Here is a 19,075-nt window from a genome sequence, read left to right as displayed (position 1 = left end):
CGGTCCTCTGCTCCCTATTATACCCGGTCCTCTGCTCCCTATTATACCCGGTCCTCTGCTCTCTATTATACCCAGTCCTCTGCTTCCTTTTATCCCCAGTCCTCTGCTCCCTATTATAACCGGTCCTCTGCTCCCTATTATACCCGGTCCTCTGCTCCCTATTATACCCGGTCCTCTGCTCCCTGTTATACCCGGTCCTCTGCTCCCTATTATACCCGGTCCTCTGCTCCCTATTATACCCGGTCCTCTGCTCCATCTTATAACCGATCCTCTGCTCCCTATTATAACCGGTCCTCTGCTCCCTATTATACCCGGTCCTCTGCTCCCTATTATACCCGGTCCTCTGCTCCCTATTATAACCGGTCCTCTGCTCCCTATTATAACCGGTCCTCTGCTCCCTATTATACCCGGTCCTCTGCTCCCCATTATACCCGGTCCTCTGCTCCCCATTATACCCGGTCCTCTGCTCCCTATTATAACCGGTCCTCTGCTCCCTATTATACCCGGTCCTCTGCTCCCTATTATACCCGGTCCTCTGCTCCCTATTATACCCGGTCCTCTGCTCCCTATTATACCCGGTCCTCTGCTCCCTATTATAACCGGTCCTCTGCTCCCTATTATACCCGGTCCTCTGCTCCCTATTATACCCGGTCCTCTGCTCCCTATTATACCCGGTCCTCTGCTCCCTATTATAACCGGTCCTCTGCTCCCTATTATACCCGGTCCTCTGCTCGCTATTATAACCGGTCCTCTGCTCCCTATTATAACCAGTCCTCTTCTCCCTATTATAACCGGTCCTCTGCACCCTATTATACCCGGTCCTCTGCTCCCTATTATACCCGGTCCTCTGCTCCCTATTATACCCGATCCTCTGCTCCCTATTATAACCAGTCCTCTTCTCCCTATTATAACCAGTCCTCTGCTCCCCCACCATCCTCTTCTACCCCGTCCGGAATCACAGTCCTTTGTACCCAGAAGATTATGACAACACAGAGTATTTTATGTTCCCCAAAATGTAAACGTAGTTTTTATTTAATGCCGGACCACATACAGCTTTTATATATAAAAATCAGAGATGGTGGCGTAAGGCACAGCGCAGACACATGCGGAGTCCACATCCCATCTATACAATAGAATTAACTAATGTACACAACGCGGCTAATCTCGCAATCGCCACGAAGAAGAGATTTATTAAATAAGATCCATGTACACCCTCCCCGCCCCTCAAACAGGTAAAAGGAGCGAAGTGAAAAAAAAAAAAAAAAAAAACGAGACAAGTCCATAAATTAGACAAAAATACAAAAAAAAAAAATCTGTCGGACTCAGACAGTTCAGTCCAGCGGTAAGTGATTTGAGTGGTGGAGCGGCCTGGAGTACGTCTGGCCAATCATACTCAGTCTTTGTGCTTCTACACAGTCCCCGTGGCGGACGCGAGTCCGAGCTTCACTATAAACATCTTATTAAATAACAGACTGCGGGATCCAGGTAGCGGGCTCCGCCTGGGCGGGGCTGTCAGTCCATTGGATTGCTGATGTGTTGTTACGGGTGGCTTCTTGTCCGAGCCCGGATTTTCCTGGATGAGCCAAGGTCGGCCCGATGTAGGTGAGCGGCCGGCGCTACAAGTACTCCAGCTCGAGGGCGTGCCTTAAGGCCTCCAAGTCAGCGTGGCAAGAGATCCGCCAGAATGGCATGTTGTGCTGCGGCAGAAAAGGAGAAACGCGGGTCACAGAGAATTCAGAAAACAGTCACATTTAAAGCCAAACATTTTGGAAAAAAATGATTAATGATCTTTGATTGTTTCCTGCCCATGCCTGCGCAGTAGAGCCCCTTAGAAGTCTATGAGGCCCATCTCCCCGAGTCTTACTGATTGTTCCCTGCCTGTGCCTGCACAGTGGAACCTCATAGAAGTCTTGGGGGCCCATCTCCCTGAATGTTTCCCACCCTTGCCTGTGCAGTAGAACCCCATAGAAGTCTTCAGGGCCCATCTCCCCGAATGTTTCCCGCCCATGCCTGCATAGTAGAACCTCATAGAACTCTTGGGGCCCATCTCCCTAAATCTCCCTGAATGTTTCCTGCCCTTGCCTGTGCAGTAGAACCCCATAGAAGTCTTCAGGGCCCATCTCCCCGATTGTTTCCCACCAGTGCCTGCATAGTAGAACCTCATAGAACTCTTGGGGCCCATCTCCTTAAATTTCACTGATTGTTTTCTGCTCTTGCCTGTGCAGTAGAACCCCATAGAAGTCTTCGGGGCCCATCTCCCCGAATGTTTCCCGCCCATGCCTGCATAGTAGAACCTCATAGAACTCTTGGGGCCCATCTCCCTAAATCTCACCGAATGTTTCCCGCCCTTGCCTGTGCAGTAGAACCCCATAGAAGTCTTCAGGGCCCATCTCCCCGATTGTTTCCCACCAATGCCTGCATAGTAGAACCTCATAGAACTCTTGGGGCCCATCTCCCTAAATCTCACCGAATGTTTCCCGCCCTTGCCTGTATAGTAGAACATCATAGAACTCTTGGAGCCCATCTCCCTAAATCTCACTGATTGTTTTCTGCCCTTGCCTGTGCAGTAAAACCCCATAGAAGTCTTTGGGGTCCATCTCCCTGAGTCCCCCTGATTGTTTCCTACCCATGCCAGCATAGTAGAGCCCCAAAGAAGTCTTTGGGGGCCCATCTCCCTGAGTTTTCTCGATTGTTTCCTGCCTGTGCATGCACAGTAGAGCCCCATAGAAGTCTTCGGGGCCCTTCTCCCCGAGTCTTCTTGATTGTTTCCTGCCAATGCCTGCGCAGTAGAGCCCCATATCAGTCTCCGGGGCCCATGTCCCTGATTGTTTCCTGCCTGTACTTGCCCCTTAGAAGTCTACAGGGCTCATTTCCCTGAGTCTCCAGCAAAGAGATGGAGCCCCATAGACTTCAATAGGGTTCTGCTGCGCAGGCAGCAAAGGACTTGCAGCATGAGAAGTTGACAATCCCCAGGGCCTGCAGGCAACAGATCTCAGTAATTATGGATCTGCGAAAGGGGGGAAAGAATGATTGAGGACACGGGAGCAAAAAGCAGAAGCCTGAAGTTCACTTGGCATTTCTGAGCAGAAACCAGTCACAATTCCATAACATGGAACATAAAGAGAAAATGGTCTCTTCACCTTTTACCTCCTCTGACTGAGCCTAATCCTTCATTTGTGTCTCACACGCTCCCCCTCCCAGACACTGCAGCTCGCAGTGGGAGGGGTTTCAGCAACACAAGCAGTGCTATCAATCCAGAAACAGTGGGCGGGACTAGGTGTGAGCAGGGGCTGACAATGCTGATAGCCACGCCTCCCTGCAACATCTTCTCCTCCCACTGTACTGCAAGTAGGCACAGCCTACAGGAGGGTGACAACTGTGCTCTAAATTCAGAAGCAGTGCAGCATTGTTGTCACCTCATCATAGCAAGCTGCAATAAGTGAGCTTCACTGGCAGGAGCAGTGCAGCATTGTTGTCACCCCGTCACAGGAAGCTGTGTTAGGTGGACTTCACTGGCAGGAGCAGTGCAGCACTGTTGTCACCCAATCACAGGAAGCTGCATTAAATGAGCTTCACTGGTAGGAGCAGTGCAGCATTGTTGTCACCTTGTCATAGGAAGCTGTGTTAGGTGGACTGATGTTTTTTTTTTTCAGTTTGTTTGCGCCCCCCCCCCCCCCAAATTTTGTGCACCAGCCGCCACTGCTAAAAACGTGATACAAATATTTATTTTGGGTGAACCACCCGACACATTCCAGCTCCTAATCAGAGAGTTTATCCAACGCCAAACCCTTTCTTAAAGTTCTGGATGGAGTAGAGTAGGTGATGGCTAAATACCTTAACCAGCTTTTATTTTTTTTGCCAGGTGCCCCCAACTTGGGGAGATTTGCATTCACTTCCTGTCAAGCAGAGACAACAGGAAGTGACAGGAAACCCTTTGCATGAAAAGATCAATTATTTTCTCAACATGACTTTTTATTCTGGTCTATTTAATGTGAAAAAACGGATCACCGGATAGGCCTGGGGAGTGCATTAGGAGGTGGCCCCGGTGTTCTAATACACGCTGCACCGGGACCCGAGTGACTCCCAATAAAGAGAACCTGTCATGACGGCACACAGGAGAAGCAGTCCTTGCCCGTCTCCTGGAAGTGGTGACGGTTTTATAGCACCTACACCACCCCTGCCCAGGAACCAGAACCAACACCAGGATCCAGACAGCAGCAAAGAAAAGAGGAGAAGGACAGGTTCTCTTTGGACAGTCCGGCATTTCTGTACATAGGGAGCAATAAAAAGTCAGCAGACACTCGGTTTTCATCAGCTGCGGGAAGTGGCGGGGATGTTTAATAATCGCTCGTGTCGGGGAAAGTGGAGGAGAGGTTGCTGGTAGGAAGCAGACGCTGTCAGGGGACACCCCAACTAATGGAGGGGATTTTCTGGAGGAAATTGCTCGGGATCCTGGTGCTTTTTTTTTTTTTTTTTTTATTACAATCAGTCGTGTTTTTTTTTTTCTTCTGAGGTCAGATCTGAAAGTTTATCGCCAATGGGGGGGAGGGGTGATTGTTTACCTTTTTTGCTGCCTGTTCCTCTTCTGCGCCGTCTCCGATTACAACGTAAACCGCTTTTCTCCCAAACCTTTGCATTATCCTCTCGAAGCAGCACTCCTTCCCTGCGAACAGAGAGACGGGCGAGAATACGTGACAACCTGAGGGGAGCGGGAGAGGGAGGAGCTAAAGCATCAAATAGGAGCATGGAGCTCTCCAACAATCTTATGTAATTGTAAAAGGCAGCCAATACGGGTATTGATTTGTGATTGATATTTATTCAGGGTGAAACGCCTCAGCATAGGGAGGGACTTGGAAGCACGGACATGCTTAACTTTCCAGTGCCTAAATCAATCAAAAGCTCAATAAAATCGATCAAATGGAGGATCTGTGGTTTATGATTCCTATTACATTCGATCATTTTACATGCATATGTGACTGTGTCAGCCCAAAAACGACCACCAATCGGCTGTTATTTTGCTGGCTCAGGTTGGATCAGTAGTCTGCAAACTGTGGCCCTTTGCGTACTTTTATCTGGCCCTTGGGACACTATTTCATCCACTGATACCAACAGTGGGACATAATTCCTCCCACTGACATCAATAAAGGGGGCACAATTTTTCCCAATGACACCAACAATGGGGCACAATGACATCAATGTTGGGGTGCAATTCCTCCCACTGACACCAATTATTAGGGTGCAATTTATCCCACTGACACCAACGATGGGACACAATTCCTCCTACTGACACCAATGATGAGATACAATGCTTCCCACTGACACCAATGATGGGGCACTATTCCTTCCACTGACACCAATGATGGGGCATTATTCCTCCCACTGACACCAATGATAGGACACAATTCCTTCCACTGACACCAATGATGGGGCATTATTCCTCCCACTGACACCAATGATAGGACACAATTCCTTCCACTGACACCAATGATGGGGCACTATTCCTCCCACTGACACCAATGATGGGGCACTATTCCTCCCACTGACACCAATGATGGGGCACTATTCCTCCCACTGACACCAATGATTGGGCTTTATTCCTCCCACTAACACCAATGATGGGGCACTATTCCTCCCACTGACACCAATGATGGGGCACTATTCCTCCCACTGACATCAATGATGGGGCTCTATTCCTCCCACTGATACCAATGATGGGGCACTATTCCTCCCACTGATACCAATGATGGGGCGCTATTCCTCCCACTAACACCAATGATGGGGCTCTATTCCTCCCACTGATACCAATGATGGGGCACTATTCCTCCCACTGACACCAATGATGGGGCTCTATTCCTCCCACTGACACCAATGATTGGGCTTTATTCCTCCCACTAACACCAATGATGGGGCACTATTCCTCCCACTGACACCAATGATGGGGCACTATTCCTCCCACTGACATCAATGATGGGGCTCTATTCCTCCCACTGATACCAATGATGGGGCACTATTCCTCCCACTGATACCAATGATGGGGAGCAATTACTCCCACTAAAACAAAGAATGGGGCATTATTTTTCCCACTAATGTCGGGACCTGTTTTACTCCCACTGGCCACAGTCGAGCCCCCCTAAAGTCTGAAGGACAGTAAACTGGACCCTTGTTTAGAAAGTTTGGTGACCCCCTGGGTCAGATAATAAAATATGACGGATTACTATGGGGTCTATTTGTTAAAAAAAAAAAAAAAAAATCGCTGTGCGAATGCTTCATCTTTCGCTCGGCGGTCACGAGTTATCCCCGTATTATAGGTTGATGTTTGATCATCAGCTCCATCTAGTGGCCATTATGTGGCAATTTCCCGATTGAGAAATGGCAGCAAAAAACATTGCATTATGGCCACTAGATGGAGCCGACGATCACAGTAAATAAGCATATTGGACACAATGCAGGGATTATTTGCGACGTTTGAATGAATGTCTCAGCATTTCTCTAGTAATAGACCCCCAAATGTATGTCACATGTCTACTGGTAAAGGATTGGTCTCAGGTAGGCATGGAAGTGTTGGAAGGCGGAGCTGGGAAAAAAAAATCCATAATAGCAAAAGTTTTAGCCGTGCAGCATGAATAATTAAAATGAATTAATACTTGAATATTAATAATAATTAATTCATATTTAAAAAAAAAAAAGTAATTTTGGAGAGTAAAAAATGAATAACAAATTGGATTTAAATAAAAAAAAAATGTGATCAATTTTCCATATTCAGATTGAAATGTTTAACTTTAGGCGACTTTCCCGGAGGTTTCAGCGGCAAAGGTCGGGCCAGGAAGTATAACAGGTCCCCGTTGCCTTAGAACGGCCCTCATATCTGCTCATAGCCTCATTAATAGGACCTTCCAGAAGGTCCCGCCGATTCTCAGAGACAACAAGGAGCGTTCATTACATATTGTAACCACACTTCAGTCTGGGCACAAGGCCTACCACCCTCCTGTCACCCTCCTATCTGATCCTCGGAGACGCAGCTTACCTGTCTTGGTGGCGCTATAAATATTCTCTATGGGGAAGACGGTCCCCAAGCCGTACAGCAGGACTTTGGCGATGGCCGGCACGAGCTGGGTCGTTGTGACCAACACGTTCACACAGTTTGGTCTGGGGGGGAAAAAAAAAAGAAAGATTTAAAATGACCACAATGTACACATTTGTAGGTCTAGAACAGGGGTCTCCATACTGTGACACGCGGGCCGGATATGGCCCTTTGTTACACCTTTACCTGGCCCTTGGGGCACTGTTCCTCCCACTGATAAAAGGCAATAATCCTTCCACTATCACTAACAAAGAGGCACCATTCCTCCCTTTGACGTGCACATTAGGACATTATTTCTTCCATGGACACAAATGATGGGGCACTATTCCACCCACTGACACCAATGATGAGGAACTATTCCTTCCACTGACACCAATGATTGGGCACTATTCCTTCCACTGACACCAATGATGAGGAACTATTCCTTCCACTGACACCAATGATGGGACACTATTCCTTCCACTGACACCAATGATGGGACACTATTCCTTCCACTGACACCAATGATGTGGCATAATTCCTCCCACTGACACTAATAATGGGGCACTATTCTTACCACTGACACCAATGATTGGTCACTATTCCTTCCACTGACACCAATGATGAGGAACTATTCCTTCCACTGACACCAATGATGAGGAACTATTCCTTCCACTGACACCAATGATGAGGAACTATTCCTTCCACTGACACCAATGATGAGGAACTATTCCTTACACTGACACCAATGATGTGGCATAATTCCTCCCACTGACACTAATAATGGGGCACTATTACTCCCACTGATACCAATGATGGGGAATAAACTTTCAGTAGCACACAGGAATCTTATACGAGAAAATTGTCAACTGCCAGTTTTCAGATGGAACCTAAAATGGCAGTTGCCATAAAGAGTGAATGCTATAGTGTTTGGAGACCTCTGTACCCAACAGTGACATTATAATGGGTCTGAGCGATACACAATCACGTCTGGCTCAGTTCAGCCGCACTCACCTGGAATGGATGAGATTCAGAGCTTTCAACGCATGCGTCAGCCATAGGTCTGTCACGGCCTCCAACTCTGCCCGCAGCTGGAGCCACGTCTCCCTCTTGGGGGCACCTATTAGACCTAGAGAAGCAGAATCTCTAATTAGTATTGTGGACCATATGAAAGCCAATGAAGGGTTCTCTATTCCATTGATTATTATTATATTATACAATATCAGCGCAATGATACAAAAAGGAAAAATGGATGACAGTAAACTGATATCAGTGCCGACACCTACAAACTTACACAAGTCTTCTCCGAACCCAATCATAGAACCAAACCCTTCATTTCACATGGTGATTTACATCCATCAGTTCACTGCCAGGGCTTCTGAATATGATTGCATCACAAGTAGGCCACTTCAGATCTCCCAAAACTTCACGGCACGCCGCCTATCCAGTAATATGTGTGGCTGGTATGTGAGAGGGGCTTTGTGGTGGGTTAGTCCCCTTCCCTGCTCATGTCCTGCTAGAACACTGCCCCTCCTGCTGAGGCCAAACCCTCCGCCATATGGTGCCCCACTCCATGCCAGAGGTCTCCACACAACATTCCTGGTCATTGACCAAGGAAGGACTGTCCACACATATGAGAAGAATTGCTGCACTTTACCGATGGAGCTCAGGGAATGGAATAACAGTCACATCATATCGACGTACATTCCGGAGTCATTTGACAACACATAGTCAATCACATCTAGTGGAGGTCCGCAGGAGTCACATGGCATATGCAGCACACTTGGCAGCTATCTCCCCCTAATAGTCTGTCCTTCCACCCGGGGTCATTAGTACTAACAGGACTGTGCTCTCTGCAGTCACCTCCTCCTTAGGTACATCTCTCCAGAGACCCGCCAGGGAAATCGCCTCACTCAAGGTACACTTGGCCTTGCCTAAAAGGCCCCTTTGCAATCTGCCCTATCCTGCACTTCCATAAGGGTAAGGAAGTCTACAGTCGGCTCTCCGGGGGTGCAGGTCTACTCCTCCCCAGCCTCCTGCCCGCTCCTGGGCCACCACATGCTGGTTACAGCGCATCCGGAAAGTATTCACCGCGCTTCACTTTTTCCACATTTTGTTATGTTACAGCCTTATTCCAAAATGTATTAACTTCATTATTTTCCTCAAAATGCTACAAGCAATCTCCCCTAAATGAATATGTGAAAGAAGTTTGTTTGAAATCTTTGCAAATTTATTAAAAATGAAAAAACTCCCATCTACATAATTATCACAGACTCCTCCCATGTACATAAGTATCACAGACTCCTCCCATGTACATAAGTATCGCAGACTCCTCACATGTACATAAGTATCACAGGCTCCTCCCATGTACATAAGTATCACAGGCTCCTCCCATGTACATAAGTATCACAGCCTTTGCTCAATACTTTGGTGAAGCTCCTTTGGCACAATTAAAGCCGCAAGTCTTTTTGAGTATGATGCTACAAGCTTGGCACACCTATTTTTGGGCAGTTTCTCCCATTCTTCTTCTTTGTAGGACCTCTCAAGCTCCATGAGGTTGGATGGGGAGTGTCGGTGCACAGCCATTTTCAGATCTCTCCAGAGACGTTCAATCAGGTTCAAGTCTGGGCTCTGGTTGGGCCACTCAAGGACATTCACATAGTTGTCCCGTAGCCACTCCGTTGTTATCTTGGCTGTGTGCTTAGGGTCGTTGTCCTGTTGGAAGATGAACCTTCGCCCCAGTCTGAGATCCAGAGCGCTCTGAAGCAGATTTTCATTAAGGATGTCTCTGTACATTGCTGCATTCATCTTTTCCTCGATCCTGACTAGTCTCCCAGTTCCTGCTGTTGAAATACATCCCCACAGCATGATGCTGCCACCACCATGCTTCACTGTAGGGATGGTATTGGCCAGGTGATAAGCGGTGCCTGGTTTTCTCCAGACATGACGCTTGCCATTCAGGCCAAAGAGTTCAATCGTTGTTTCATCAGACCAGAGAATTTTGTTTCTAATGGTCTAAGAGTCCTTCAGGTGTCTTTTGGCAAACTCCAGGCTGGCTGGAAAAATGGGGAACAGGGTAATACAGGAGGTGTAAGGAACAGTCAGGAAGGGGGAACCAAGACTGGGATCAGGAACAAGGGGAGCAGGTACAAGGCAGTAGGGTACAGGATATAGGTACAAGGCAAGAGCAGGCTCAGGATGCAGGCTAGCAGGGCAAAACACTGAAGCACAAGGGAATAATAGAGGAGGCACTAAATACCCTCCCATCAGCCAGCAACAGGTGGAGACTGATTACTGGGATTTGCTGGCACCCGCTGGTGGCAACCGGAACTACAACCTTCCACTCTGCGAACCACAGTGCCACCAGCAGGTGATCCGGGTCCTGACAGATGGATAATAGGGAGGGCTTTGGACCCCTGAAGCTTGTTGTCTACTCTTAGGTTGCTCCCCCTGCTTTTATTGGTAAAAATTATTTTTTGTGTTGTACTTAGTGTCCTACTCCTGCAGGTGGCACTATAACCCATTGGTCAAGATCTACTGATCTTTGCATGTCCTTCATGGAAAAAAAAAAGGAAAATCCAAAAAATGCAGTAAGTCAAATAATATGATAATTAATGATAGTAAACATTCCCGGCGGTGACACCTCCATCACCCCCCACCACGCCCTGGGATATAACAGCGGAAAATATTGTAATTTTTGCAGATGGCCATTGTATGTACGCACAGCCCCTCCTCCTTTTAAAAAGCCTCTACGTCGTTTTTTCTGGCTCAGAGACCGCAAACGTAACTGTCCGCAAGAGAGGAATGAAATGGAACCTCAAAGGTTTTTTTAACGATGATACATGGAAGCAATTAAAAGTCATAATTATGCCAGCCGTTATTTCTGGGGCTTTTAGAGCTCTGGCAGAAAAAAAAAATGCGCTTTTGGCAAACGCAATTAAACACCATAAAAGTAAAGGCGATGGCTCGCTGGTATAAACAACGGACCTGTAAAGATGTCCCATGATAGGGATGTTATTGATGGGAAAATCCATTTTTTTTCCTTCGGGGAGATGGAAGAAATGAGGATAGATTTCCACGGGACGTTCTGCGCCAGAAGAAAGAACTAGGGGGAGAACTATGAAAACCATAGGAAGTAACTGGTAACCAATCAGGCTGCAGCTTTCACTTTCAATCATCTAAGATTAAAACCCAACTCCACGATTGAAAAAAAATAATTCTTCCTTTGGCGCCCTCCTCCCCCTCCCCCCATGCATTGTACTAGATGATGTCATCATGTGTGGCCCAGAGCACCTTATAGAAGAGGCTTCGGGGGGGGGGGGGGGGCAGTCGCTCAGACCGAGGGAGTCTGGCGGAGGAGGAGTAAGGTAAGTATTACACTTTATGCAGGGCCGCGACATGGGGTGAGCAGGAGGGCGGCTGCCCTGGGCACTGTGGTATCATGTGAGGTAGGGGGAGGGGGGAAAGCAGGAGGGAATTTGTGTTGGGATGAGGAATTTGGGGGGCAGCAGGGGTAAGAATTGTTCTAGGAAGGGAAATTTGGGTGAGTGTGCTAGGGGCAGTGATTTGCTTTGGGAGGGGGGTGGGAGATTTGTGCTAGGAGGGTCGATTTGTGCTAGAAGTGATTATAGTAGGGGGGAAGGGGATCTGTGCTAGGATGAGAATTTTTCTTTGGGGGTGGGAGAATTTGTGTTAGTAGAGATGATTGGGGGTGTTTGTGCTAGGAGGGGGGGATCTGGAGTAGTAGGGGGAAGGGGAAGAGAATATGTCCTTGAAGGTGAGGGGGCGGGGGGGTGGGTGCAAGAGAATTTTTTTTCTTGGGTTTTAGGCCTCATTCACACGATTATTGCTACTGTGATCGCTCTACTAAAATTTCCTATTAGTCACTATTAGTCCTATTAGTCCATTGCTACCTATATGTGTCTTGATTAGATTGCTAATAGGCAATGGCAGAACTGTAGGGTGAGCACACCAGCAAAAATTGCCCATATGTATTCGTATTATCATTGCTGCCCCTTCATCACACACACACACGGCCTGTTATCTGTACATGTAAACCTTTTTGTGTGTAACAATTTGTATCACTTTTATACCACAGCTGAATACAAAGTTGCGATGGTTCAGGTATTATTGTTGCAGGAGAGAACACTGGATACAATCGGTGCTGACATCACAGCAGTGACATCACATGACACCCACCTCCTACGTTGTTTTTGTAGGTGCCGTACAGCTCTTTCACTCTTCTGTAGCGGAACGCCAACTTCCTCATCCAGTCCACTCCCCCGTGGACACCAGACCCCAGGCAGAGATTGGCCCCAGCCGCCGAGCTGTGGAATCCGTCCCCAGAAAAGTTGTACGTGCTGCAAGAGAGAGAGACAGGGTTGGGGGGTCAGTCTGAGAGCGGGAGAGACAGGGTTGGGGGTTCAGTCTGAGAGCGGGAGAGACAGGGATAGGGGGTCAGTCTGACAGTGGGAGAGACAGGGATGGGGGTTCAGTCTGAGAGCGGGAGAGACAGGGTTGGGGGTTCAGTCTGAGAGCGGGAGAGACAGGGATGGGGAGTCAGTCTGACAGTGGGAGAGACAGGGATGGGGGGTCAGTCTGACAGTGGGAGAGACAGGGATGGGGGGTCAGTCTGACAGTGGGAGAGACAGGGATGGGGGGTCAGTCTGACAGTGGGAGGGACAGGGATGGAGGGTCAGTCTGACAGTGGGAGAGACAGGAATGGGGGGGTCAGTCTGACAGCGGGAGAGACAGGGATAGGGGGTCAGTCTGATAGCGGGAGAGACAGGGATGGAGGGTCAGTCTGAGAGCGGGAGAGACAGGGATGGGGGATCAGTCTGAGAGCGGGAGAGACAGGGATGGGGGGTCAGTCTGACAGTGGGAGAGACAGGGTTGGGGGTTCAGTCTGACAGTGGGAGAGACAGGGATGGGGGGTCAGTCTGACAGTGGGAGAGACAGGAATGGGGGGTCAGTCTGACAGTGGGAGAGACAGGGTTGGGGGTTCAGTCTGACAGTGGGAGAGACAGGGATGGGGGGTCAGTCTGAGAGCGGGAGAGACAGGGATGGGGGGTCAGTCTGACAGTGGGAGAGACAGGAATGGGGGGTCAGTCTGACAGTGGGAGGGACAGGGATGGAGGGTCAGTCTGACAGTGGGAGGGACAGGAATGGGGGGGTCAGTCTGACAGCGGGAGAGACAGGGATAGGGGGTCAGTCTGATAGCGGGAGAGACAGGGATGGGGGATCAGTCTGACAGCGGGAGAGACAGGGATGGAGGGTCAGTCTGACAGTGGGAGAGACAGGGATGGAGGGTCAGTCTGACAGCGGGAGAGACAGGAATGGGGGGTCAGTGTCTGACAGCAGGAGAGACAGGAATGGGGGGTCAGTATGACAGTGGGAGAGACAGGGATGCAGGGTCAGTCTGACAGCAGGAGAGACAGGGATGGAGGGTCAGTCTGACAGCGGGAGAGACAGGGATGGAGGGTCAGTCTGACAGCGGGAGAGACAGGGATGGGGCGTCAGTCTGACAGTGGGAGAGACAGGGATGGGGGGTCAGTCTGACAGCGGGAGAGACAGGGATGGGGGGTCAGTCTGACAGCAGGAGAGACAGGAATGGGGGGTCAGTATGACAGTGGGAGAGACAGGGATGCGGGGTCAGTCTGACAGCAGGAGAGACAGGGATGGAGGGTCAGTCTGACAGCGGGAGAGACAGGGATGGGGGGTCAGTATGACAGTGGGAGAGACAGGGATGGGGGGTCAGTCTGAGAGCGGGAGAGACAGGGATGGGGGGTCAGTCTGACAGTGGGAGAGCTAGTCAGAGACCCAAAGAAAAGCCGGGACCGACTTTGATCGGGTCTCCATATATGGTAACCGGGAACCGATAACATGACGTCACTTCTGGTTTACCAGCATCATAATGGTGCCATTTTTTGAAAATATCAAAAGTATTCAAAAACGCAGATCTTGGTGTTTTGATTGAATGCTTTCAAGTGCAGAGGAGGGATTTGAGGTCTTATTGACCCCCGATCCCTCCATAAAGAATACTTGTGATGTGCCTATTTCTGTCACAAGGGATGTTCACATTTCTTGTGACAGCAATAAAAGTGATTAAAAAAAAATTAAAACAACAATGTCAAAATTAAAAATAATATCAATGAATTAAAAAAAAAAAAAAAGTACCCCCTTCCCCCCTGTGCTAGTGCGCCGGTCCCGCGCGCACGCAAACAACGATCGTCCCACACGTGAGGTATCGCTGCGAACGTCGGATCATGGGCAGTAATTCTAGCACCAGACCTCCCTGTCTACATCTAAAGTGGTAACCTGTAAAAGGCTTTTAAAGCGTCGCACATGGACAATAAAATTGACGTTGTCTGTCGCCAGTTGTGCGGGATGCAATTTTAAAGCATGACATGTTTGGAATCTTGTTACTCGGTGTGAAATCATCTTTTATATTTTATAAAGAAATTGGGTTATGCATTGTGTTTTTTTTTTCCATTAAAATTTTTTAAAAAAGTGTATTTTTTCCCCCCAAAATTCCGTTTGAAAAACCGCTGCGCAAATAGCGTGTGACATAAAAAAAATTGCAAAGCCCACCAATTTATTCTCTAGGGCCTTCTTTTTTTTTTTTTTTTAAATAATGTTTGGGGGTTCTAAGTAATTTTCTGGATAAAAAAAACAAAAAAAAAAACAAAAAATGCCAGGTCTTCAAGTGGTTAATAAAACGTTACTAATGCATAAAAATAAGAACTAATGGGATCGCAGGATCTATAGGGAGACGGGCCCCCAGCTGTCAGAGGGCCCCGAGTGGAAGACGCTCTATCTTTACCACGGACCGGCGTCCCCCCCTGTGAGTGTTGTACGTCTAATTCTCACTTTCCAGCCGGCACATTATACTCCGGAGGATCTGCAGCATGTGAGAAAGTCATTATCTGTGGTTTGGAGTAAATATACGGATCAGCGAGGAGCCAACTGTGATGTCACTGCGTCAGATCATTTGGCGCTGGGGAAGAATCTATGACATTATAGTGGCAAACGACGCCAAGAAACCGGCGTGGGACTGTGGCATCACAGGGAAAAGGGGGAGTGGGGGTAACACAGCATTCCCCTCCCACCGCCACAAAACAGACTGTGAATGGAAAAAGTGTTAAAATTAGAATGTTGTCAGGAGATCGAAGTCAACAAATCGTCGCTTTTGTTCCAGGGAAGACGAAAAATGAGATTTACAAAAGAGTTTGGTTAAGAACGTAACAATCCCACCCACCAATAGAAAACACCCAACATGACGTGACCACAAGAGGGCGCTACAGATATCAATACTGGGGGGGGGGGAGGAATGGGATCGATCGGCTGTCTATCTCCACCCATAGAGGAGATCAATGAGTTGTGTATGTGGGATCATTACAGACAATCTCACCTCAGGTCTTGCCCGTTGTCGTCAGAGGAGACGTCATCTATGTGGATCTGGTCACATTCCTAATAAGAAACAAAAAAGGCCAATATGTCATTCGTGTCTTTACAACTTCCAGCGCAGAAACTTGTACTGCTCTGTACAGCACTGCGGTATATGTCAGAGCTATATAAATGTATAATAATAATAGTGTGTGGCACAATGCAATTTTCCTATTCAATTTCCTGTAGATTTACCTTCAACTATGTAGAGCAAGGGCCGGCCTGAGTGCATACAAATCGAAAGGGCTCATGTCTGACCTCATATTATATGGTTTTCGGAAATCTCGAGGAAAGTTGAACAAGAAAATTGTATAGTATATGGCCAGCATAAGCTTCTGAGACTGATGTGACTGGCTCAGTGATCTCTGGACAGCACTGCGGTATATGTCAGAGCTATATTAATATATCATAGTGTGTGACTGTGGGGGACATTAGAGTATAAGCTCCTCTGGTACAGAGATTGATGTGATTGGCTCAGTGATCTTTGTACACCACTATGGTATATGTCAGAGCTATATAAATGTATAATCATAGTGTGTGACTGGGTGGTGGAAGGAGAGACAGACATTAGAGTGTAAGCTCCTCTGGTGCAAAGACTGATGTGACTGGCTCACTGTTCTCTGTACATCACTGTGGTATATGTCAGAGCTATATAAATATATCATAGTGTGTGACTGTGGGGAGGGGCCATTAGAGTGTAAGCTCCTCTGGCACAGAGACTGATGTGACTGGCTCAGTGATCTCTGTACAGCACTGTGGTATATGTCAGAACTATATAAATTTATCATAGTGTGCAACTGTGGGGGACATTAGAGTATAAGCTCCTCTGGTACAGAGACTGATGTGATTGGCTCAGTGATCTCTGTACAGCACTATGGTATATGTCAGAGCTATATAAATGTATAATAATAGTGTGTGACTGGGTGGCGGAGGGAGAGACAGACAGAGTGTAAGCTCCTCTGTACAGACACTGATGTGACTGGCTCAGTGTTCTCTGTACAGCACTGCGGTATATGTCAGAGCTTTATAAATGTTGAATAATAATAGTGTATGACTTGGCGGGGACATTAGAGTGTAAGCTCCCCTGGTACAGAGACTGATGTGACTGGCTCACTGTTCTCTGTACAGCACTGCGGTATATGTCAGAGCTATATAAATATATAATAGTGTGTGACTGTGAGGGGACATTAGAGTGCAAGCTCCTCTGGTACAGAGACTGATGTGACTGGCTCAGTGTACAGAACTGCAGTATATGTCAGAGCTATATAAATGTATTCTAAAACTGAACACTCCAAGCTGCTGCATTGTGATTGGTTGCTGTGGGTCACTTCACATGGCGATGTGCGGAGGAAGAGAAGGTGCAGCCGCGTTCCCCCCGACTCCGGCTGTATTATGTAAGGTGGAAGGTATTTGCATGGATTCAGATCTGCTTTTCTCATTTACACTGGAAGAGAATGCGGTATTGTGTGACAGCCGTGGCTATCACATATCCATCCTCTCAAGAAAGCTGCCACCGGCACACAGACACTACCTCATAGCCCACCAATGGGCACCGTCGTCTTTCCAAGGCAAACCCACACCAGCCTCAAACACCAACATATCTGCCAGTCATTGTCAATCGCCGTGGACAGGGACCATGTCTATCAGTGGTATCTGTACTGAGTCTGACCTTCTGAAAATGAGGTGAGATCCCAGAGCATCAGAGGGACTCAGAAAGTACTGATGCCAGACACGGCCAGGCAAGTAGCATTTTCAGAATGATCTCAGCATTGGCACCCTTCATGTTTTTTCCCATCACAGACTTCCTTAGAATCTTTACTATAAATATGGCTAACAGGGAATGCTGGAACTACCAGCTGGGGCTAATGGGGGATGCTGGCGCTACCGGCTGGGCTAATGGGGAATGCTGGCGCTACCGGCTGGGCTAATGGGGAATGCTGGTGCTACAGACTGGGCTAATGGGGAATGCTGGTGCTACAGACTGGGCTAATGGGGAATTCTGGAGCTACAGGCTGGGCTAATGGGGGATGCTGGCGCTACAGGCTGGGCTAATGGGGGATGCTGTAGCTACCGGCTGGAGTTGGTAGTTTACCATAATGGCCACTTTGGTTCAAACCCAAGAATAATCCAATCTTTGTAACTGAACAAACATGAACTGGTCTAAAAACTGTCACATTATAATGACAAAGCATCAACAGATGGATTGAAAAGTAGATCAATGATACAATGTTTCAAAACTGTATAATACATAGCATGCATCATCTCCATATCTCAAAGGAGACTCGGGGCACTCAGTAGAAAAGCTAGGGAGCAGCAACACTCCTGCCCCTGAAGCCAGGGTCTAGCAATGCTCCTGCTGGGGGCGCTGGACCAAGGAGGAAGCTGGAGACAGTGTTGGTGAGTAGAGAGAAGGTAAGTGAAGACTAGCACTTTTAGGGGGACTGGTGGCACAATTAGGGGGACATAATAAGCGGGAAAAAATAAATATCTGGGAGTTACTCTTTAATCCTACTTTTTCCTAGGTGCAAAGTGTGCCCCATTGTGTTTTGCAAAGTGAACAAGTTTATTATATTGACTGTTGGTGTATTTATACAAGGAGATCATATTGATTAGGCTACTCTATGGGGCAGTGGTGGGCAAGCTACGGCATTTCAAAACTGGCAGTTACAAGCAGTACCAGGACTAATTCATCCAGCGCCCAGAGCTGGCAAACGTCTTCTGAACAAAGGAGTGCTGCACTTGCAGGAAAGAGGTGGGGAGAGAGAACAGAGCCTGCATCACCTCCCAGCTCTCTCCTCCCACCCTAGCACCGGGCTGACAGGAGTAGTGATGCCACTATCACTACTCCTGTCAGTCTTGTAACAAAAGGAGGCCGTCCCCATCCCTACAGCAAGTCATTGCGCCCAGGGCAGCTGCCCCGTCCTGCTCACACCTTGTCCCAGCCCTGGTTACAAGCACAAATCTACATGTCCCATGAGGCATTGCAAAACTGACAGTTACAACTCTACATGTCCTATGAGGCATTGCAAGACTGACAGTTACAATTATGACTCCCAGAGGCAGAAGCATGATGGGACTTATAGTTCTGCAACAGCTGGAAGGCCACAGGTTGTCTACCCCCTGCTCTAGGGAGCGATCCCACTCACAGAGGTATTTCATTGCTCTTTCATAGGGAGTAATCCATGCAGTATGTGGGAGCGCCAAATGAAAAAGGTCTTAGTACAGCATCGATTATAAAAAAAGAAAAAGGTCTTAGTACAGCACTGATTATAAAAAAAAGAAAAAGGCCTTAGTACGTTTTATTCGGATTGTCTCATTTTTATTGCACAGATATCCATGAAACACAACGCATTTCAGGGGTCTTAAAAACTCCCTTCTTCAGGGCTGGACTAAGCTGAAACAAGAGTGGCGCTCTCACAACTCGTTGTCATGCAAAACCATATGAGGTTACTGAAATGTTGAGCTGTCAAAAAAGTCAGGGAAAAGTCAGATCCGGTTATGGGATAGTGACTCAAAGCACTGAAGCCGCTGGATTAGCATAACAGCCAGGCAGCTAGCATTTTCAGGTCA

At 47.9% G+C, this 19,075-nt stretch overlaps 1 protein-coding gene across 1 annotated transcript in view; it reads right to left on the bottom strand.

Annotated features, from left to right (window-relative positions):
• Positions 1–997: 997 nt before the first annotated feature.
• EYA2 (EYA transcriptional coactivator and phosphatase 2) overlaps positions 998–19,075 on the bottom strand; it is a gene marked incomplete in the record, with an annotated part of 119,458 nt that continues 101,380 nt past the window's right edge. The window contains 6 exon segments of the mRNA XM_073607201.1: positions 998–1,697; positions 4,563–4,663; positions 7,025–7,146; positions 8,075–8,189; positions 12,260–12,420; positions 15,471–15,529. Of these exon segments, the coding sequence (XP_073463302.1) occupies positions 1,617–1,697; positions 4,563–4,663; positions 7,025–7,146; positions 8,075–8,189; positions 12,260–12,420; positions 15,471–15,529 (639 nt within the window).

This window comes from Aquarana catesbeiana, linkage group LG12 (assembly GCF_042186555.1).
Source record: "Aquarana catesbeiana isolate 2022-GZ linkage group LG12, ASM4218655v1, whole genome shotgun sequence".
Lineage (NCBI taxonomy): Eukaryota > Metazoa > Chordata > Amphibia > Anura > Ranidae > Aquarana > Aquarana catesbeiana.
The sequence above is the reverse complement of the archived record's forward strand: the minus strand, read 5'-3'. Positions and strand labels throughout refer to the sequence as shown.